General features: G+C 35.6%; 1 protein-coding gene across 1 annotated transcript in view; it reads left to right on the forward strand.

Moving 5' to 3' along the window:
- The first annotated feature begins 769 nt into the window (after positions 1–769).
- Positions 770–25,156, forward strand: part of LOC121733104 (G-protein coupled receptor Mth2-like) — a 129,599-nt gene continuing 105,212 nt past the window's right edge. The window contains exon 1 of the mRNA XM_042123249.1: positions 770–1,205. Coding sequence (XP_041979183.1) covers positions 780–1,205 — 426 coding nt within the window. The 5' untranslated portion in view covers positions 770–779. The remainder of the gene's footprint in view (positions 1,206–25,156) is intronic.

A 25,156-nucleotide genomic window follows, 5' to 3' on the forward strand; every position in this document is an offset into this window, starting at 1 on the left:
TCGTAAATCGTAATAATAGGAAACTTAGGAAAGTTAACTTTTCCTTTACCTACTAAAACAAATAACAATATAAGAGGAAACCTATTGTTTTATTGACATGATTGAGTGACTCTATCTTTTGTATTGTACTTCTATTAAGTATAATAATATTCCTGTTTCGTATTAAATAACTCAATTAACGAAAATAACGACAGGACTGTCTGAGATTTGCAGATGATTTCAGACTTTGTGGCTCTGAAAAATAAGACGATTTGAATAATAATATAAAACGTAAAAGACCAGGGTCAACAACATGAAATAGTCAGTCCGGAACCCAAGACATAATATGATAGCTCACTCGAGTTCAGCGGGGCTAAAATGGTCGCTTTGGAGAATCATATTATGATTCAATATATGATTCTCCAAAGCGACCATTTTAGCCCCGCAGCTCTACTAAAATAATATGAAAGTAGTAAGTACCGAAAGTATGGTAGAGCTTTCCTTGATGTACTGAAGCAGACGTACTTACTAGGTACTTGATACTTGAGTGTAATATAATATTTCGGTACTTACGTATTTTTAATTTTGTGTTTTCTCTTTAATTAGGTTATAATTTTTAGACACTTTTTCAAAAAATCTGTTTTAATAATAAATACAAGAAGTCGCATTGTTTTCATTCCTCAAACGATTACCTGTACAATAATCCATTACTTAATTATTATCATACGTGCAGCGTGCTTATCGCGGTTATCTGAAAAGCGCGGGAACTCTAGCCAGTCGGGCCGCGACCGTCGCGCGAGATGGACGCACGCGCGCTCGCTCTGGCTGCCGTAGCGTTTACGATCGTGAATGCTCATGTGTCCACCAACATCCTCCGCATCCAACTCTGGGATGAGGAGGGTCTGACTCGGGAGTACATTACCACGGAGCCCCCGAGACATAGAAGTAAGGTGGACCTGGCTACGCTGGATGCAGCTATGATGCGTGATGAGTACGAGCATGGGACGAGGCTCGCGAGGCACAAAGTGAGGCACAAGCGACGACGACCGAGGCAGAGCGATGATCTTCCTTGGAGGTTCCACTCCGGTGCTTCGAGGAACGTGGCGGTCTTCGACGAGGATATGCCCTGGGAGGAGATAGAGGGGAGGTTGGGTGCCAGTGTTAGTGACAGTGACAGTTCAGTGAGGGAGGTCGCGCCACCCATGACCCTGAGGCAGGATGATGAGGTAGGTTACATATTTCATTGGCTTACGAGTTACGGCCGCAATCAGAGATATTTGACACTTACTTAGGTAATAAAGAAATTGACTGAAGAAGTATGGATCTTATGTCACAATCTCCATTAAATTAAAGTTAAGTAACAAAAAAAAATGTCTCGGAGATCGGCTGTTAAGAAAAAAAATAGGGTAACTAGATAATTTCAAGACTCGGCGACTTCGCATTTGGGGAAATACCGATTTATAATTTATACATGTGTAAAGAATTAAAGCATTTTCTATTAATTTGAAGAAATCTTATGACATTTTGTTGGAAAAATTCTTCTAACTTCCGGTAAATAAACTTATCACTGATAACACCTGTCAAATTGTCTGAAAGCCAAACAAACACATGGCCAAAACAGGTGAAAAGGCCGCAATGAGTAAGAGTTACCTGTCCTATTTTTATCTCATTAATGATCATTAAAGGAATAATTCGCATAGGTTTGCGAAAACCCTTGATGATGAGGACAATTAAAATGTCACTCTTCAAAACATTCGTTTACCTAAATGTATATATAATGTTATGTATCAGAGAAGTTTATTCCTAGGCAGATGGAGGACCTACGTAATTTAGTCACGTTACGTCAAACCCAGATCACAAATCACAATTAACATTGAATTGACATAAGCCGACCAAACGACGTAGGTCCGTCAACTGCTCAGGAATCATACTCGATAGTACTTTTATTTTTTTTTCGTACAGCTACGCTCTAGTTTCGAGCATAGGTACTGACTACTGAGGTTAAGTTACAGTTGCATTGCACTTTATCTATTGAACAACAATGAGTTTCTAAAATACTAGAATATCATTGTTGAACAATGCTTTTGATCACCAAAACTTTGACTGATCAACAACGTTGTCGAATAGAATATAAACTCTTGTCAAAAAAACGCAATAAATTGGGATTATGTTGAGTTTTCGAAATTATATTATTAAGTATGTAAAATCTACAACTTACTGACAGAATATACAGTTTTGCATGTCTATGTATATCATAGATGTATAATTGTATATGTATATATTGTGTATTATAAATAATTAAGCCGTCATAATGTACGGGATCGGCTATCGCCTTATCTATATTGTTGTCCGTGTGATAGGCTGGTCCCAAGATATCTTACAAGATAAGATTAGAAAACTGTTGGTATATTATGAAACTTTCTGTATAGAATCGATAGGCGTTACTGTTCCTAGAAATGTACGACAACGCGTGATTAATAGGTAAACAAATCATATTTCGATATATCACGATTGCTACGAGTTAAGACAATATTGGACGCTGTTAATTATTTGTGTATCTTCCCATACAAAATACGTATTGCGTTACGACTGCAGTCATGTTATAATTAGATCATTTAGAACAAGATCACATAACTCAACAAAAAATTTGTGGGTACAGAAAAGCTCAATTATTATTAGACTTTAGACAATGATATTCTACTTATACAGATCTGTTACGTTCATACTATTTTCCGGCTTAAATCTCTTCCGAACAACATTGACAAATTTGTCATTGACATATAAGTGAAACAAAAGATACGAAATGCCATCTACATAAAAGAGACAGACTAAATAAAAGACGACCCAATTGGGTCGTATTTGAAGCTTCACAACGCGCGCGGTAGTAACATATCTGCTTTGTTTTTATATAATATATCATTGACTTTAGAGGAATCAAAGAGTATGCTTGAGCGGTAAAGTCAAAGTCAAAGTCAAAAATTTTTATTCAGAATAAGTTTTTTTCAAACATTTTCCGAACGTTGTTGCTACTGGGGCCTACCACCGGTTCGGGAACTACATCGCGTCAACGGGTAGACAGCTACATCGCGTCGTAGGAGTAACGTTATGAAAAAGTTAAATGTATGGTGCCGTCAAAATATTCATAAAAATCAATATCAATAACGTTACTAAATTACTGTAACTACGGAGTCTATAAATGCTTACTTGTTCAATACATCAAAGTTGTAGTAACATTATTTACATTATTATTACATATTGCAAAAAACTGGTATTCTAGATTCTTTTGTAGCCAAAATGTCTTTACAGCAATAATTACTATAAACCTAGTAGACTTTAACACCCTAAATAGATTATAATATTATAAAAATGTTGAACCTGATATCACAAAGTCGTTACAGTAAGCTAAGGTACAAAGTAATTATTGAAGACGTGAGCGGAAGAATCAGATATTTATAACATACAGACAATTATTCATTTTTCCCTTATCATACAAACACAACAAACCTTGTTATTTATTTGTACTTTATTATCTAGCTAATATATCTGGCTACTCATAAAACCCACATTTTTTATTTCAAATCATTTTCCCGGCGCTAAAGCCTACATTTATGCAAAAAACGGCAATTTTATTCAACTTTTACTTACCTGGTTCTTCCACTCACGTCTTCAATTTCCCCATGAAAACGTGCCCACACAAAACGTTATTGATTTCAGCGTTATTAATAGATCATAGACGCGCGTATAACATTCAATATTCAGACTAAAATAATTAATATTATGATACTCTATAGAACTTCAAAGTCTTAAAATAACAACATCAAAAAGTAATAATATAATTTCTAGTCTATTTGTATATTCATCTTACCTTGAGGGTAAAATATTAATTGATACTAATATTAGGTATATTCTAAAAGTGTTAACTTTGTTCAACCTATTTAGAAATAAATATTTTCGTTTCATTTCATTTTTTTATGAAAACGAGCAAACGGGTCACCTGATGGAAAGCAACACCGTCGCCCATGGACACTCGCAACATCAGAAGAGCTGCAGGTGCGTTGCCGGCCTTTTAAGAGGAAATACGCTCTCTTCTTTTAGGTTTGCAGGTCGTATAGGTCCGGAAATACTGCCGGTGACAGTTTGTTCCAGAGTTTACAGTGCGCGGCAGAAAGTTACGCGAGAAACGCACGGTGGAAGACTGCCACTCATCAAGGTGATGAGGATGGTAGGTATATTTTTCGCGTGGGACGAAGGCGAAAAGTTGCAGGTGATATGATTCCGAACAATTCCTTAGAGCACTCCCCGTGATACAACCGATAGAGGAATCCTTTATCGGTTGTATCACGGGGTGAAGGTGAGAGTGAAGCTACATCTCGGCGTAATTCCAAGGGGTCCAAGCTATTTGAAACACTATGGCAATCAACAATTCGAGCCCTCCGTTGGATACGATCCAGAGGGAGCAGTTAGTATTTAGGCGCCCCTGCCCAGAAATGAGAACAATATTCCATATGAGGCCGAACCTGCGCCTTGTAGAGTTGTAGTCGTTGGTACGGACTGAAGTACTGTCTCGCTCTGTTCAGAACACCAAGCTTCTTCGAGGCTAACTTGGACTTAACCTCTAGATGGTATCGAAACTGAACTTCGCTCGGTATGTTAACGCCAAGTATTTCAATGGTGGAGATGGTTAAAGATGTGCCCTAGAAACGAGGATATATACGACGATTGGTGACTTTTTATAAATGTGAAAGTGTTTATCTGTCCACCTCTTCACGCCGAAATTGTTGAACGCTTTTTGCTGAAATTTAAAAAGGGAGATACATTTAGTCCCGGGAAAGGGCATAAGATACTTTTTATATCTGAAAAATGTACGGTTCCCGCGTGGTAAAAAAATTTTTGCGCCGAGTTACGAGCGTCATCTAGTATAGCGTCACTAGCTATTTGACCGAGCTTTGCTCGGTATACGATAAAACACGAATAAAATGACATTTTCTAAAAATGTTTCCTAGCTAGATCGATTTATCGCCCCCGAAACCCCCTATATACTAAATATCATGAAAATCGTTGGAGCCGATTCCGAGATTCCAATTATATAAATACAAGAATTGCTCGTTTAAAGATATAAGATTTAAAATAACTGTTTAAAAGGAAGGTGCGAAAGAAACATCTTATTAGGTACTTTTTATGCGGTCTCTACATGTTGGCATATTGATATGATGAGCCAAATTTAGCGAACGTGTAGAATAACATCTATAATTGCCCATGAATGACGTCGATTATTAACAATCATGGCTGGCCAACATGGCCCAGATGGATGAATGGTAAGAGGGACCTTTAAAATATTATAAGATTGCTTTTCCAATATTATTTGGTCAGTATAATACTCGTAGCATCGACGCTTTTAATATTTCCAAGTATTTCTTATTTACATAAGATACTGGACATCTACATAAAAGATTTCGTCCGATAGATAATATCGCTATATTCTGCCAATATACATGTAAAAGGTAGCAGGGCTGCCACTCTACAAAATTGGTTTTGATAGTAACACAAATTTGGTAAGAAATCTACACCCTGTTTTAATAAAAACGTAGCCAAAACATTGGAATCAACGGTCAACCAATTAATTATTTTTTACGCCACAATAAAAAATATACTTTTGTTATTTTGCTTACATCCAGATTGAATCGAGTTTGAAGAAATGTAACACGAAAGTCTACATTGAATCTACATTTTACATTCTACATCAGGAATTCTAAAGTGTATTCCGTACATAAAATTTATTAAAATGACGCCAAATTTCAATGAACATAATTTACATTGATACAAGATGTGATACAAGAGAAGATGATACAAGAGTGATCCTACTTAAGATTGTAATAACGAGAAAATAATTAAGCATACAAGAAGTAAGTAGACATATTTCCATAAAAATAAATAATTTATTTTAAATAATACGCTACTTCTTTAGGGATCTCTGCTCTACTCGACTACATCACTGTATACTCTGTCTGTATTGATTCCTTACACAAGATCAGTTTTTTCGGCGCGAGGCAACCCTAATAAATAGGAAAGTACACATTAAATAGATTGTGTTTACTTCTCCGTATAGAATACTGTTTATACTGAGTGTCGTTGAACCGGCTAAGCAAACTAAGAGGCTGAACCCATTCCGTGGGTTTAGGCTCAAGTGCTCCCACTATTAACCGATACCTGCCAGGTAAACCGGCAAACGTTATTTTGCCGACGTCGGAATTAAAAAAAAACAGAGCGATTCATAGATTAACTAGATGCGCCCGCAACTCCGTTGCGCCAAAACTCGTTTATCGCGGGAATCGTTCTTTTTTCCGGAATAAAAAGTATCTATGTCCTTTCCCAGGACTCAAAATATCTCCATACCAAATTTCAGGAAAATCGGTTCAGCGGTTTGGGCGTGAAGAGTTAACAGACAGACAAACAGACGGAAAGACAGACAGACATACACACTTTCGCATTTATAATATTTGTATGAATAGTATGGATATAAGCACAACTATAATAAGAGAACAGGTTCTAGCTCTACCATGAGTTTAAATCTATAGCACTTATTTATCGATACTCGATACCGACTACGTAAATATTTAGTATGGCGATTTTAGTTCCGCAAGTAACCGCTAGAGGCGCTGTAAAATTTGCCATACTAAATATTTACGTAGTCGGTATCGAGTATTGATAAAAACTATAGTTTTAAACTCATGGTAGAGCTACTGAAACGAGTTTTTACGTGCTAATCAGGTGATCAGATTGCAATAACTAAACGGAAACAACAAGTCCACCGCGGGAATTGAATCTACAACCTCCGAGTCAAGAGCCACACTTAAACCACTGGACTACAGAGGCGTTTAAATGGCGTTTGTGAAGCACAAAAATATAGAGTAAGCCACGGGAATCGGGATGGATCCCTATTCAGTTACATTTTATCCCTTATAACGTAACTTTATCGCGACAAAATATATTGTTCCCACGGGTTTTTCTCTCGGGATGTAGTAAATCTAGGAGAATAAAGAATAAAGATTGACTGCAAAATTTTTACGGTCGTAAACTCTACGGGTGACTTTTTATTGGCTCTCGATCATTTAAATAAGTTCATGTTACTCGAAACTCGAATAAGAAATAGATATAAAATTCGAAATTTGAATTTATGTTATACGTAAAACGAATATTAAATTTTTAGAGCCCACGAACGATACTGTTTTTAAAAGTAATTTGATAAATTGATTTACTTTTGAATATAAATTCACTTTGGTCATGAAACGGGGCTTTAAATATTTATAGATTAATAGCGCTACGTTTTAAATAAAAATTTGGTCATAGTATCTGAATAATATTATTAAAATATGAAGCAAAAATGAAAGTTGAGACTTTATAATATTTTTAATTACCAGAAGTTAGACTCGGCTTCGCCCTTGTAAAAGCAGTATCCCGCGGTAAACGGACATTTAAGCGCAATAAAAATTATCTCCTCTCCTTTCCCGTGGTCTACTCTATGTCTATGTCAAATTTTATCAAAATCGGCCCTGCAGTTTTGAAGCTACAGTCTGTCAAGAAAGTGAAGAAATTAAAAAGTGACAACATCGTAGTGTCATCCCTTTCAAATCAATCTAAGAAAAAAGGGAGGACACTGCGATGTTGCCACTTTTTAATTTTTTCACTTTCTTGACAGGACTATAATTTGATGGGAACAAACAAACTTTACTGACAAGTTAGCGCTCTTTTGCTAGCTGCAGCAAATGACTTAAGAACTTCTTAATTTAAGTATTCGGCCGTGAATGTATGATTCATAAAAACGTGACATCATGACGTCACGTCTTATCAATCACTTTACGCATTCAATGGATATCTTATACCATTAATAAGTAAATATACGAGTCATCAAAACATTTGTCTTAACACATTTTTCTCCTATCTATTAAGTTACGAACGTAGAAACATGCGTTTGGTGTCAACTGTCAAATGCGTTTGGTGTCAACTGTCAACGCATACGATATGACATCGTTACGATGTTATTTAAAATATGTCCTACAAGAACCGTACATTTTAAAAGGTAGGGCTGTACAATGTACCATCGAGGAAGTTGATTCATATGCAATTGACAGACCAACGTTATTTGGTCGAATATGTCAATTCAATGTTAATTGTGATCTGTCAGCTGGGTTTGACGTAACGCAACCAAACTACTTAGGTCCCCGATTTGCATAGGAATCAACTTCTCTGATAGTACATATAAAATAACGGATATATTTTTAGAGATGTGTTAGCTTGTCTCGTAACTTAGGGTGGATCGCTTCTATTCCATCAACCTTTAGTTTTCACTCCAAAAAATGTGGGAACCTTACATTTTTCGCAATAAACTTAGGCGCAACGAAGTAACGCGTCACGGGCTAAGTCTAACATAATATAATAAAGTAGAGAAATACTGTTCAAGAAATTTATATCCATACCATCCATACTTACGATTATAAATATGAAAGTGTATCTAACTGACTGTCTGTTACCTCTTTTCACTCAAATGGCTGAACCGGGTTTGCTCAAATTTAACATGGAGATACTTGGTTCCTGGAAAGGATTAGGGATACCTTTATCCCTTACAAATGTATGGTTCCCGCGCGATAAACGGGTTTTGGCACAACGGAGTTACTAGTATTTAAATACGTGAAATAAAGGCGCTATATAGAAATAAATCGTTTCATACAATAATTGCTTGTGATATCGCGGTGTAGCGGTCACAGAAATAGATCAAGATATAATATGTCTGTGGATCAAACCGCTTGTTCGCGCGGACGCATTTAACCTAACCTAGAGCAGATCTCTCGTCAGTTCTATTCCATTATATCTCTGGGGTATACCTCCCAAACCGGGTTAGCAGTGATCACTTATCTCGGCTAACGTAATCAGTCATGCTCTGTGAGCTGATCCCGCCCAGCGCCCGCTGTGATGGACAGTAATTGTTCCTTACTTACTGTTCGCAAACCTGGAATATTACTGTTCAAACACGTTCAAGTCACTAAAGTTCATCTAGACATAGTAGTAACAAAAAAACCGATTTAAACAGAATTTCCTTCCACCTCTGAAGTATTCTCTTTCAATTAATAAAAAAGAATCATCAATATCGGTTTATAAACGTCAAAGTTATCTGCGAACAAATATAAAAAAAAAAATATTGGCACGGTCGAATATAGAAACCTCCTCAGTTTCTGAAGTCTGTTAAAATTACGAAAGGTGAATGGGTAAATTGGGACCATCTCTAAAAAATCCTCTTTCAGCGCTGCTACTTTCACGGTGAACTAGGTGAATTAGGGTATAAATACCCTTATAATATACCTATTGTTTCCCTACACATACACACCTTAAAGTTTTGTCAATTTCTTTTGTTACATCCTGTAGAGCGTGTCCAACAAAATAAAATAATACATGTATATAGGTACATACAGATACTATGTTTCTCACGTAACTCATCAAATTCCAGTTATTGGTACTCAAAAATAGTATATAACAAAATGAAAAACAGTCGTTGGGTGATACTTCATAGCTATTAATTATATCACACATAACGCCGATATTGAGTTCTATTGTGGCGCGCGTGGGCGCCAAAATATAATGTGGCACATTAAGGCCATCACATGGCCAAGATCATGGCTGTATTTTTTGTTGTCAATAGTAAATTTATGAGTTTTAAGATATTATGTGTTTGAAACCTGTTTCGTTATTACTTCTATTTTGGGCTACTTTTTGTAAAAACGGTTCTTTAATGTAATTAATCAGGCGCAGAATTCTCACATGAGTAATGCTTACCGCGTACGTCAGCTACGGGCACATACACACCCTAAAATATTATCTCTGTTTTGTTGCACCCTGTATAAAAGTAGTACTATAAAATCTTAGTACATATTTTCGTGTACAAACTGTACAGCTACATATTTGATGTGTTACGTGTTAACCCGACTCCAGGTCACAAAATGGAAATTCGGAACACTAATGCACTGAAAGACAATGCACAAAAAGTGTGTGTTTTTGCAGCACAAACACTGAATTATGTTCCCCGATAGTGACAGCTGTGGAATGTGGAGCTAAATTCGGATGTCGTCAGTCGAGACAACTCGCTGCCGAAATTACATTCTCTGCATACTATCTAGTAATCCTGTAATTTATAAGTTTGTTTTTCACGCGTTAAATTATAGTACTCCTGGAATGCAAATGCGATTTTCTTAAGTCTTTAAGATTTTCCCTATTTATGTTCCGAACCCAAGGGTAAAAAAACGGGTTACTAAGACTTTGCTGTCTGTCTGTCTCCAGGCCCATGAACAGCTAGAGAGTTAAAATATTCACAAATTATATTCCTGTTGCTGCTATAACAACTACTAAAAATAAAATGAATATTTAAGGGGGCTCTACTGATTTTGCTGAAATTTGGGTTGGAGATACTTTAAGACCCGGGAAAGGGACATAGGATACTAATTCTATCCCGGAAAAATGTACTATTCTTGCGCGAGAAATGAATCTAGGCGCAACAGTCTTGCGGGCGCCATGTCGTCTTATATTTTTTACTCTTATTGCGTGATATTTCAGGTTATCTGCTTAAAGGGTTTTTAGCCGCAACTTATCATATGTAACACAAATTTATTTAGCTCGTTAACAAGTTACGCTGTTCGAATTTGGCACCGTATTTTATAATGAAGGTGTTTTTACTTCATTAAAATATTTTTCGTCCGTGCCAGAATCGTGTGAAAGCGGACAATCGAGGCTTATCAGATCGCAATTAACGACATCTGCAGAACTAGGTGTGCAGGTGCGTTGATGCGTTTTCCGTGAATAGTGATCACAATACAATGATAATACCTAAATCTAATTCTATCTAGTTCCACAGAGTTTCCTTAGAACGTTTAGTTATATACTACAGTAGGTATAGACTGCTTTACCTATTACTACTTATTACTAACTGTACTTAGAAAAGTTATCTGCACAAATAGGGCAGAGAAAGTAATAAGTAATATTTCTTAACTTTGCCTCACCTGAGACATGTATGGTTGCATAAATGTAACATAAAAATAAAGAGTTTTTTGTTTCAAAATTTTATTTTTATCAAAGACGTAATCACCAAATCTCTCTGTGCGGCCAAAAAAGTAAAAGAAAAACTGTAACTTCGCTCCACTCGATACCGTTATCATCTGATAAAACACCGCGAATGCCCGAAACTAATATCGCGCTAAATATCACTCATGTCATATTTTATGCACCACACCCGCCCAAATTGTCTTAATAGCCGTTATTAATAATGTCTGAGTCAATCAGACTCTATTAGTGTCCTATCGGTGGAGGAAATTATCGATTCGGGCCTGATTTCCGCCGGGCAGGCCTGGCCTGGGCAGGGGGCAGGCCTGGCCAGGGGGCGGGCCGCGGTCAGGGCTGCAATATGCTGCCAATCTAAACCAATCGTGCCCATTCGATTGTGCCATTTTTTCCTTTTTGACAGCCCTATTTTGTTTGTGATGGAATTCGTGAGCAAAGTTTCGAACAATCGAAATAAAGGAAAGGGGGATTCGGAAATCAATTAATGGCCCTGAGATTTTTTGGTTGGAGTTTATCTATTCAATAGCAATATTAATTGGCTCGTCCAAATTATTGTTAACAAAATATATCGTTGAGTAGATAAAACTTCTGTCAAAAAACCCCCGGGAACCATAAAACACTTCAATGTCATATGTAACAATAAAATCTACAGGCCCCTTTTTCTTTGGACCATAATGATACACCATCATTACGAAACTACTCAATACCAAGCTAGATCGACGACGGTCATGGGCAATCATTGACGAACATCTTTACGTGTTATTATATTGGTTTATAATCAACGTGGACAGGTGGTCAAAGTGGACAGGCTGCATAAAACTTTTTTTTATTTTGCATAAAAAACTTCAAGAAATATTAAAAACTCTAAGAATAATATCCACAAGAACTAACACAATCTACGTTCGCTCATAGTCGATAGTTTTATTTTACTTTGAACGCGAACTTTGACATTTATCTTTTATTAAAAGTCAGTTAAGGTACGTAAATATCTCTCTGGGATGTTTTATGTACACTTAGGAAGGTAAATTTATTATTATTGTTGGGAAAATTTATTATTCCGGTTAACAATCATAAAACGGAGTAGTAAATTTAGGTTTGAGACTCAATTATTTATGCCTAGGTAGTGCGTAAGTGAGCTATTAAGATAAATTATACAACATTCTACTATCTATGGTAATGTAATAAAAGTGCTGCTAAGTTAAGGCAAGTTTTATTAATATTATAATAATATTAGGTAAGATTTGATTGTTCACGAATATGCCGAAATTTTCTGATTTAAAAAAACCCAAATTCTCCAGCACTTAACGGGCTGATGATTGCTATGAAATGAATTGCTATGAAAAAAATGAACTATGTGTTGCTATGAACTCCCTCGATATGCCCTCGATCATGTCAGCTTTTGCTATATTGGACTGACTGACCACGGACATGATAAGCACACAAACAGACAGATATGTCTAACTTATAACACCCCGCTTTTTGGTCGGGGTTAAAATATATATTAGCCGTCCCGGCAAATGTTGTTTTTGATATTTTATTTATAAAATATCATTGATTTCGCCCATATTATTTTATTGAAGTGACTAAATAATTAGTATGTCACCATGGCAACGTCCATCGTTATCTCGTCGCACAATAAATGGTGGCCGTCGGTTTCGAGTTGTAATAATTTGCTATTATTTATTCAACAAATGAACTTATCAATATAAAAATTAGCCAGTAGCCGATTCTCAGACCTACTGAATATGTATACAAAATTTGGTAAAATCAGTAACGCCGTTTCGGAGGAGTACGGCAACTAACATTGTGACATGAGAATTTTATGTATAAGATAATTTATTAAACTTTATGGTTTGGACCTAATTTATCATGGCGACGCGCGGACAGTTCCCCCCATCATTTGAAAGGATAATTTCAATTTTCTAAAGGACATTTCCCACTAGGCGATTATGCGTCTGGCCGAAACGACCTGTCATCAGGGGTCATTATGAAAGGTCATTACGATTATGTAAACGACCTCTGATTACACATTATGATATAATGGGGTCAATCGGCGTGGAAGTTCGAAACTAGAATATGAAGTAACTTCCTATCCTACTGAAACTAAAACCACAGATTGCTATCTGTGGTTTTAGTTTCAGTAGGATTTTATTACTCGCCGACTGTGCAATAAAAAAGGGATGTTATGGATATTACGAAATTTTGGATACGGACTGGATATGGATATATGAATGATTATTATATCGGATACGGATACGGAAACGAAACCTAATTTATTTCGGATTATGCGTTAGTTTCGAAAATTTTCGGTTACGGATAATAAATTTAGGCCGGTATAAATAGTCAGTACTCAAGATGCATCTCGGTCTCAAGACACGGTTCAGGCTCTGTGATTGGTTGGCTGTCAAAATTTGGACCAATCATAGAGCCGAACCGCGTCTTGAGGCCGGGTCGCATCTTAAGTAAGTACTGACTATTCATACCAGCCTTATACACATTAAATTATGTATTTTTTAATCTTCTTTGGATACTCAAGCATCATATTCCCACATCTTAGTCTGGGTAAGTTCTGAACTTTAACCCAGTATGCTGGCAACAGCTCGTACGACGTACGTGTCATACTGTTGATTACTTTTAAAATATATGCCAGTGCATTGACGTATATTATGAATCAGTTGGGATGTCAAATTATTACGTCACACTTGTCTCACCAGAGGCTCATCTGCCTACCTAGCATACGCCAACGAGATATCTCACTCTTGATATAATTAAATTTTGACATTATGAGACGAGTAGTTACTCGTCTCATAATGTCAAAATCTCGACATTATCTCGACCAAACTCTATAAAAATGTGTTATTTCGATGATAGATCTACGCGAGAAAAAAATGTTTGTCATGCTAGGGTCAATAGAGATGAAGAGACAAACCATCAAACATCGATAAAACATGTAGAGTGAGATATGTCGTTGGCGTATGCTAGGTACGCAGACCAATGTACAATTATATAGAGATAACGGATACATGACGTCTTGAGCACTGGCACTATCCATACTAATATTATAAGCGGAAAGTAAGTCAGTCTGTCTGTTACCTCTTCAGTCTTCAAGTCCAAACCGCTGAACCGATTTTGCTGAAATTCGGTATGGAGATACCTGAGTCCTGGAAATAAAAGGACATAGGATACTTTCATCCCGGAGAAATATACGATTCCTGCGCGATAAAATAAATTTTGGCGCAACTGAGTTGCGGATGTCATCTAGTAATAGTATAAGTCATATAGTGATGAGTGATGACACTACAGCTGATCTATAGACATAGCAATGACCTGTCAACGGGAAAAATGGAATCATACGAAAACGTTCTTGTGTGCGTCAAAACGCCCACCACCTAATAGCATCAATTAATCACATCAACTAAATTTTTCACGTCAAACATCATTTACTATTATTAACAACGCCTCCGTGGTCTAGTGGTTAGAGCGTCGCTCTCGACTCCGGAGGTCGTGGGTTCGAATCCCGCGTTGGAAACATGTTATTTCCAAGTTTGGTTAGGACAATGCCGGCTGATCACCTGATTGTCTGACAAGTAAGATGATCCATGCGTCGGATGGGCATGTAAAAAGTCGGTCCTGCGCCTGATCTCTCGCCAGTCGTGTCGGTCTTCCGTCCCACTGGGTTATGAGAGTAAAGGAATAGAGAGTGCTCTTGTGTACGGCGCACACACTTGGGCACTATAAAATTACTCCTGCGTACCTGGTCTGGTTTCAATGAAACCGGCCACCGTCACCGAAACCGGTGTGGGGAGTATTATTATTATTATTACTATTATTAACTACGAATAATGCTGTGGATGACTAAGTTCTGTATCAAAATATTAATGTTCCACGTAATGCACACCTAGTTACTTTGAGTTAATTGTCATAATTGGATCGGTCATAAAATGTACGTTTTGGGCATGTCACGTGTCCCGTGAGTACCTCTCAATTTAAGTAGCGTTTAAAAATTCAACTGCAACATATGAATACTACGTTTAAAATTAGCGGGGCATCAAGTATACTAATCTACTGAAATTTTTTTCAACTTTCAATGAAAATATATTTGTATTCGTAATCATAATTAATTATTTAATCATCAAACATTTAACGGTAAAAATCTGATTTTTTATTAAACTAGCTGATTAAAATCGTATTTAAAATACTTTGCATCTGCTCTTGACATCTGTTAGTTCGAATTTTAATTTTAAATATCGAATGTAATTTTCACTGTTCTGAGGTACTTTTAATCTTTCAGCTGTCAAAGGTTTTGCCGCTGCTCTACATCGCCTTGTAGCTTTAGGGTCAGGACACATTGCATTAAAAATTTTATCGCATCGCATTGCCATGTCACGATGCATTTTGACGCTTTGTTTTTTTGGCGCTCTAAAGACTATAGCAGGGGTCACCAATTAGTTTCGCTCGGGGTCCGTTTTAAGACATGAAATTAGCATCGCGGTCCACACATTTTATATACTTACTTAATTTTTTTTATTAAACAAAGGTAATTACGGAAATTAGAAAGGTATTTTCTAGATATCAATGAGAAAAGTAACAATTTTTTGTATCTAATTATCTCTCTGAAGTTTGGAGTGAAATATTGGTGCAAGCTATAGATTACATTAAATCCTGGAGATGTTGAAGTCCTAAGATGAACAAAGATCATCTTCGAACATGCTCGGTCCGCACACAATGGGTCGGCGGTCCGGATGCGGATCGCGGTCCGCCATTTGGTGACCCCTGGTCTATAGGGTACAGAAAAATTATATGAAACTTTAAACATGAGCCTCATACATTATAATTATTATTCTATGTCATACTCTTCATTAATTACAGTTCAGGAATAATTAATATTTGTCTCCGTGTACGGCAGAAGTAGAGACTTCTGCAGGATGTACTATAATTATAACTGGAGAGCTAGCTATATTTATACATACTCTACAAGCAGAACCCTCATTCTGACGTCGGGTAAGAGTATAAAACCCAACATTGTAAGAGTAATAGGAAGTTATTAACTCATATTGCTCATCGATCAAACCCCAAGGACCAGGAAGTGCTCTTGAGAGGGGAAAGCGTTTACACTTTACACAATGTCTTTAACCTTTACTAGATTACAGATAATATACTTGTTAAATATTTTAATTATAACGTGTGAGACAAAAGAAAATAATAAAATACGTGTGGCAATCGGGGCCTGCCGCGGTAAAGCCATGAATAGCATTTTTAATCGACTTAATAAAAGGAGCTTATCAATTCGACGCGTATATTATAATAATATGTAGGTAATATTTCCAGAACTGCTCAATTTTCATATACGTTAGTCTATATCAGCGTCTGAACAAATGTGTCAAATTTCAAGTGTATGTATGTATGTATATGTTTTTATGTTTGTGTTCCCATATCTCTGGAACTACCATTCCAAATTCAGTAATTCTTTTTTTGTTATACTAGGTATTGTTCAACTTAGGGAACAGTGCAAGTTACATCAAAATCGGTTCAGTAGTTTTGGAGATAGGGTTTTAGTTCTCTCTTACGTACAATTTTTAAGTAGGTTTTATCTTTTTAATTAAAATACAGTTATTATCAATTATGATTCGCATAAGTCTAGTCGCACGCACACAAACACCGTGCTGAAGTCTGCCGAACTAAAACAACGAAGTGGGGGGTGTTAGGTTTTTTGTTACGGAATTTCTTGATTTGTTCGCCGCGCTCAGAGCCCGCGGGCCGCGATAAAAGCTATGCTGGCTTAAGGCCCAGTAGTCCCTAAAATAAGCAGGTCGATGTCTGTCAGTACGAATATCGACGTTAAGGACACTAAAATAACATTCATATCAGCGCGCCTTGTACAGTGGCGGTTACGCGCTCGCCGCGTGCCTTGATAATAGGAAATAGGAGAAAAAACCTTTTGTTTTTAGTATTACACAAATCAAATATATCAAATCGTTTAGGTTAGGTTACGACAAATGTACTACATTTTTTGTTTTTACTAAAAAGAAAGTGTGTAATTTAGCCATAAAATGATTTAATTATGAAAAACAGCGTTATAATAGTCATCTTTGAGATTTTTTTCTATCGAGCAGAATTTTTCAACTTGTGTACTCATATACCTTTGCGTATAGGAAATTTTTTAAATTTTAAAACGGTACTTTATTATACTCAAATAATGACATTTCCTTTACAAAAAACATTATTTAAAAAACCCATTTTACGTAGTTGCAACAACCACAGCTACACCTTAACTAGAAGACGCTAGCAACTCCATTTCTATCTTTGTAGTAAGTCCTTTCCTGTCCCTTAAAGTATCTTCATTTCCATCGTCATCGTGAAGAGGTAACAGGCAGACAATGACACTTTACAAGGTTTATTAATTTTTTATTATTGTTTAACAACAACAGTAAAAAAAATTGTACGTTTAACAGAATCCGTAAGAAAATTAACTTATTTTACATGTTGCATACCAATAATTGTCCAAGATTAACTAATAAAAAATGTTACTAGCTAACATACTATATGCTAAACACTTATCACTCGATCTACACACAAAATATTAACACATGTTCGGAACGCGAAGGCTACATTTTTTGTTTCCGAGAAATTCCATCTGTAATTTATACTGGTTACTAGGTTTGTTTTTTTTTTTAGTTGACATTGTTTTTTTTTAATATTAAAAAGGTATAGCTTGTCAAAAAAGAATAGACGCCAAACATAATTTTTAAATCACATAAAAAGTACAAAAACCTTATTATTGCAAATAAAAAATGTGTCAGAGCGTTAATGTTTAAAGCGTACAAACGTTCTCTGTGAAAATAATATATAGTCTGTCAAAAAAGTGAAGAAATTAAAAAGTGGCAATATCATAATGTTCAAATCAATCTAAAAAAAAGTATACAATAAATAAGCGCAAAAACTACCATTTGATTTCTGTTTGGAAAATTTATTTCAGCATATCTACTCTTTCTTGACAGACTGTATATTTCCCGTTTTTCGTGATGATCGCTTCATAAAAATCCCTAAAACCAAAACCAAAATAAAAAAGTGTTTTTCCGAATTTAAAATTAATTTTCACAGTTATTCGGTTCTAAATTTGTGTAGTTTTTATTTCGAAATCGCCATATTTAATAATAGAGCGTATAAAATAAATTAACTTTCAATAATTACCTTACCCATGAAATTGTTAATTTTTAATTTTTTTAACAATTCTATTCACCATCAGCAGAACAGTTGAAGAAAATAAGAATGTCCTCGGAATATGTAACATATTACTTTAACGTCATCTTCGGTCCTTACGATTTCCAACAAAAAAAAAACGCAATATTAAAGCACTTAATTTTTAATAGCGATGAAATCGTTACTGCATTGTCTCATCGATGTTGTAATACATTGTGTAATACATGGATACAATTAGAGTACACGGCCGAGTCAGCATGTTGACAATGTCAGTTTTACGACGCACGTGACTGATCGTCGTTGTACCAAGTACCCTCCACGATGTGTTAGGGTCAGTACACATTGTAACGATACGAGGAGTACGATGCATTTTTAAATGAGCCATCCAGGAAAAGGCGGTCCGAAACCGCAGGCGGCAAATATTATGTCAATTCAAGTTTCTTAAGCCAGAATAGATTAGTAAATAATACGGTTCACTTTTTAATTTGGCTTATTTAAATGACGCATCGCTGCGTCACGTTGATGTGTGAAATTGACCCTTAACATACTTAGATATTTTACATTTTCAGGTCTAGATACTACTAAGAATTTGGTATTTAATCAAAAGGCTCATAAAGTGCAAATACTGGTTGCCCAAGAGACCTAAAAGTCAAACACTGTGCCTACTCTACTATTTTTTGGATTTTTCAATTTTTGCCAAGCGATCTTAAAATTATAGGCAACCTACGTAATTAATAAAATAACGCAGGCCACAGCCATAGAACCTTAATGAAGGAATTTCTAAGTCGATGCTTATGATTGAATTCTAGCGGAACTAGGTATGTACCTATCCCACAAGAATCGTTTTTAATCCGGTGTTTAACCGATTTTAGCCGAGTAAAAGGTATCGTTTTCAGCAACATTCCAGACTACTTTGCAAGAGATAAAAATATTGCCTTTACACTATTAATAAAATAAATATCTAATTTCTAGTTTTACAAGAACAAAATAAACCATTTACCTAAAACTCATTAATACTGGTTGATTAAAAATAAAATCTTTTTGAAATTAGAACACAGAAAAACATGGCGGCCGGCGTCGCGCTGCTAACACGCAACATATTAATATTAATTACCTAATCAACACTAAAATATGGTCACATGATCCTCTGAACGTGTACTAAACAGACATTTTTTGTGGTCATGCCGTGAATAGAAATCATTTAGCTTTTACCAGTCATAATTTTCGTTAAAATGGAGTTATGACGGAAAACATAGCTATAATAGTCTTATAGTAATAATTAATAAGTTCTTGTTTAAAACGATTAATAGTGTACTTAATTAAAAATAGTTAGCTATATAATTTATTAGAGCTTGCTTAGTAACTATAGCATACTTACTGTGTCTTTATACCCGATAGAGTACCTATGCTCTACGTTTTCGTAAACTTTTTCGTTTACATTTTCACAGCATATTCTTGCATTCTATGTTCGTCTGTATACAGGGTGTAACAAAACTAAGTGATAATACTTTAGGGTGTGTACGTGTTCCTTGTAAAGAGTTCACTGTGAAAGTAGCAGCTCTGAAAGACCAATTTTTTTTTTGTGAAAAAAGTGAAAAAAATGTTTGGTCTTTCAGCGCTGCTACTTTCACAGTTAACTCTCTACAAGGAACACATAGTACACACCTTGAAGTATTATCACTTAGTTTTGTTACACCTTGTATATTTTTTTGTAGGTTCAACCATGACTTCGCCGTTTGTGGACCGATTTGTATAATTCTTATGTTGTATAGGGTTTAATCCTATTTGTATAGAAAACGGTCGAGTATTTTGTTAAAAATTCATATAAATGATTAAACATGGAGAAAATATAGTGCTAATGGATTGTGTTTTTGTTAATATTAAACATGTATTTCTACCAAGAACCAACAGAACTTTGCAAACACTGTAAATAGTGATTTTGAGCAAACTCTCTTATTGACTGTTCTGCTAAGCCAACTGCGGTTTAAAGTTACACTCTACAACAGTACAGTACACAATTATAAATCTTAAAGCTACGCTTGAAGTAATAATATTAATAATATCATGTAATTACACATACTATCTATCTATATATATAAAACTCAAAGGTGACTGACTGACTGATTGACATAGTGATCTATCAACGCACAGCCCAAACCACTGGGCGGATCGGGCTGAAATTTGGCATGCAGGTAGATGTTATGACATGGGCATCCGCTAAGAAAGGATTTTGATAAATTCCAACCCCAAGGGGTTCAAATAGGGGATGAAAATTTGTATATAATAATACTTCTTAACGCGAGCGAAGCCGCGGGCAAAAGCTCGTTCAATACTAAATTACGTTGCTAATCGTAGCTATCTTAACCCTAAAAGATTCTATAAAATTAATGTTATTTTCAATAAATCGGCCTATTACCAAAGTTAACGCTCGGATGGGCCTGTGATTTTTTCATTACACCATAAAATACCCTTCATTTTAATACCATCATTTGGCAGCAACCAATTATCTAACCCCCTAATTACTTCTGTGATGGATCGGATCCATCGATCGAGAAACCCGCTCGTAATATGAAGTCATTATCTGTACCTATCACGGGATGACGGGAAACGGATATTTGGTGCAGTGATTGTTGCAACTACGTAAAATAGGTTTTTTTAAATAATGTTTTTTCTAAAAGAAATATCATTATTTAAGTATGAAAAAATTACCGTTTTAAAATTTAGAAAATTTACTACCTATACGAATAGATATTATATCAGTACACAATTTGAAAAATTCTGCTCGATAGAAAAAAAATCTCAAAGATGACTATAGCTGTTATTGACGCTGTTTTTCATAATTAACTCATTTTATGGCTAAATTACACACTTTCTAGAAAAACAAAAAATGTAGTACATTTGTCATAACATAACCTAAACCATTTGATATACTTGATTTGTGTAATACTAAAAACAAAAGGTTTTTTTTCTCGTATTTCGCCCTATCAAGGACCGCCACTGTATAAGGCGCCACTGATATGAATGTTATTTTAGTGTCCTTTACGTCGATATTCGTACTGACAGACATCGACCTGCTAATTTGAGGGACTACCGGACATTAACTATTAGTAATGGTGATGCAGCGCGTAAGTTCTTTAAAGTGAATGTATCAGAGTCCGCATCCCAGTATCCATATCCGTATCCATATAAATTTATACATCTGTATCCGTATCCGGATAAATATATGCGAGTTTCCTAATCCGTATCCGTATTCGAATCCGAATATGAATTTAAATCTATATCCGCATTCGCATAGATATAATTGCACAACAGTTTTAAATAGTAATTATCAGAAAAATAAAAACTTGTTATTTGAAAATAATCAAACAAACTTAATTTTACTACAAAATATTTTTTTTAAATTTAATAGTAGTTATCATCTTATTAATAATAATTACGATGAAGCCTTCTTCAAATATTTCAGTTAAAAATATCTAGCTGAAGTTTTTATCTTAAAAGTTTCGCCCTTTCGCTGACGGGGATCCCAAGAGCGTTGTTTTCAGTTCTTAATTGGAGAGCTATACAAAATAAAAGAAAACACTATGTCGAGAACATGGTAAAATATATTTTTGTATTTAAAAATATACGGTCGCTGTAGCGCTCAAGATGTAGGCACCAGTGTATTGATATTGACTATCTATATTAATTTGATAAATGCGAAAGTGTGTCTGTATGTTTGTTACTTTTACACGCCCACGGCTTAACCGATTTTGCTAAAATTTTGTATGGAGATGTTTTGAGTCCTGGGAGAGGACAAATGATTATTTTTTTAATTCCGAAAAAAAAAAACCAACGAATTTAAGGGCAACGGAGTTGCGGGCGAAATCAGACAGAATATATACATTTTATCAGCTTAAATACTAAGATATTATGTAGACATAACATAAATGAAATAATAATTAATTAGTAAATATATATCTACATAAGTAGTTTTTTATAATGCCATAGATTTAAGAATAGATACAGCTTATCGAACAAAATCTTTAGTTTTATTACAATCATAATTTGAATACTTTGTGTCATTAAAAAGCGATAAAATTTTAACGATCTGTTAACTTTTATGTGGGATAAGTGAATCGTTAAGGTGAATATTTATAATGATGAGACTTGTTTACAAGACAAGTGTTTTATGACAACGCACTTGGAATCCTCCCGACTCTGATGCAATGGTGCTGTGCCAATGAAATATTAAAAACTATGGATATTAAAGCCATCCCCTGAGCAAACGGCCTTGATCATACATTTGCCGCGTTGCCGAGATCACACCAAATTCCTATTTTTTTTACTTATCTTAGTTCAAAATTGACCTAAAAAAATTCAAACGGCAAATAATATTATGTAGTAAGTAGTTACTGAAATTGTCGATCTATTGGCGTGTGTTTCAAATAAACGTAATTTGTTAATGCTAGGGAGATACTGACTGTATTTTTTTATTAAATAAGGGGGCAAACGAGCAAACGGGTCACCTGATGGTAAGCAACTACCGTCGCCCATGGACACTCACAACATCAGAAGAGCTGCGTTGCCGGGTTTGCAGGTCGTATAGGTCCGGAAATACTGCTGGTAGTTCGTTCCAGAGTTTTACAGTGCGCGGTGTATGTATGCTTGAATTTAAATAAATTGGTATTATTTTGGAAGCTAATATTATGAGTACTTATTTAATTGGGTGATTATCAGATCTACCACGCAAAAAATTTATATTTATATATATTTTTGTCTGTCCGATTTCTTTTCCCATCTCTCAAAGACACAATTTTAATCTAAATCAGTTTAACCGTAGTCTGGCAGACAAACATAATATTATATACTTTCGCATTTATAATATTAATAATATTTACGGAGTATTTTAATTAAGTATAGCGACACGATACTTCAATATGACGGTAATATTATTGCGTTAATGAAATTAAACTGTTAATTAATGAATATAAGTCAATAATGTCGCCGTCTCGTGTGTTAATGCCCCAGTAAATTGATTCACGGTTCATATTTTTGGACATATCTGGCATGTTTAAATATACTTGGTTTAATTTTAAATATTGATCAGGGCGAGCGAAGCGGGCCCTAGTATATCCCACAAACCTGGACTTTTGTGGTACACTTAACGGAAAAACGTTCACGCCTATTGATTTGTGCTTTAAAGTTATTTTTATTTATATTATGTAGATGTGTTATCATCGGTCAGTCAAGGCTTGGTTACTATTAAAATATAAAAAAAACAGCCTTAAAGATTATTACCACGCAGAAAAACGACGCGAGCCCTCACAAAGCTCGGATTTTAGATTGTGAGTATTTAACTGCTATCCATGCGCATATTATTAAGGTTTTTTTTTTATGAAATAAGGGGGCAAACGAGCAAACGGGTCACCTGATGGAAAGCAACTTCCGTCGCCCATGGACACTCGCAGCATCAGAAGAGCTGCATGTGCGTTGCCGGCCTTTTAAGAGGGAATAGGGTAATAGGGGAGGGTAGGGAAGGGAAGGGAATAGGGGAGGGTAGGAAAGGGAATAGGGTAGGGTATTGGGCCTCCGGTAAACTCACTCACTCGGCGAAACACAGCGCAAGCGCTGTTTCACGCCGGTTTTCTGTGAGAACGTGGTATTTATCCGGTCGAGCCGGCCCATTCGTGCCGAAGCATGGCTCTCCCACGTATATACGTGATACGTACGATTTTGTGAAAGTTTCAACTGCCTACTTGTTACCATTATTGACATCGAGCAAAAACGGCCAATAAAATCACGTTTTTTGTATGGGAGCCCCCCTTTAATAATAATTTTATTTTGTTTTCAGTATATGTTGTTATAGCGGCAACAGATATACACAATCTGTGAAAATTTCAACTCTCTAGCTATTACAGTTCTTGAGTTACAGCCTGGAGACAGACAGACAGACGGACAGACATCGAAGTCTCAGTAACCCGTTTTTACCCTTTGGGTACGGAACCCTAAAAACTACTACTTCTGTAGCAATAGTACTTAAATCCATACTATGTACTATATTATACTATAGTTATTATAAATGCGAAAGTGTGTCTGTCTATCTGTTAACTCTTCACGCCCAAACCGCTGAAGTCTGAACCAATTTTACTTTGGTATGTAGATACTTTGAGTCAAGGAAAAATGTACGGTTCCCGCGCAATAGTTCCCCCCATCATTTTTATTTAGTATGTTTCTGCGATCCCAAATCGTAAACAGAAGAAGGGCTCTCCCACGGTTTTTTTAATAACCATAACCCAAAACATAAATTAAATAGAGCAGTTTAATTTATTATTCTATTAAGTTCATACATCACAACTTCGACGTTACAATATATTATATTACTGACTTCTCATTTAAGTTTACTATAAACGACCACAAATAACCAAAAGTGAACTTTATTTCTTAGGGAACAAGAGTGATTTTGGTTTGTATTGAAATTATTAGGCTGCGTACACCCACGCCCTTAATTAGTGCGGCATAGTTGTCGTTGATTATTTATTGTCTACAATTTCACTGATTGTTCACCTCCGGAGTCGCATTGTCATGAAAAATGAACTAATGACAATGTGGAAACGGCTTAATGATTTCTGTCATTTTTTATGAAAATGGTCTTATGGAGGGTTCTTTATTTAAACGATTTATTTTTCTATTAATTCTATAATAGGCATTTTGATAAGTGTTTTTCTAGGTGTACTTATATATTTTTTTAGATTGAGATTTCTGTATCAAAAGATGAATAAATATTCGTAATGTAAATACTGAGCGGGGTGACTGGAATTAAAGTACGGTGGAGTGCATGAGACGTTTATTGCAATCAATTGTTAGTACGTGACTGACTAGCCAACAGCACAAAATATAA

The sequence above is a fragment of the Aricia agestis genome, chromosome 13 (genome assembly GCF_905147365.1).
Source record: "Aricia agestis chromosome 13, ilAriAges1.1, whole genome shotgun sequence".
NCBI lineage: Eukaryota > Metazoa > Arthropoda > Insecta > Lepidoptera > Lycaenidae > Aricia > Aricia agestis.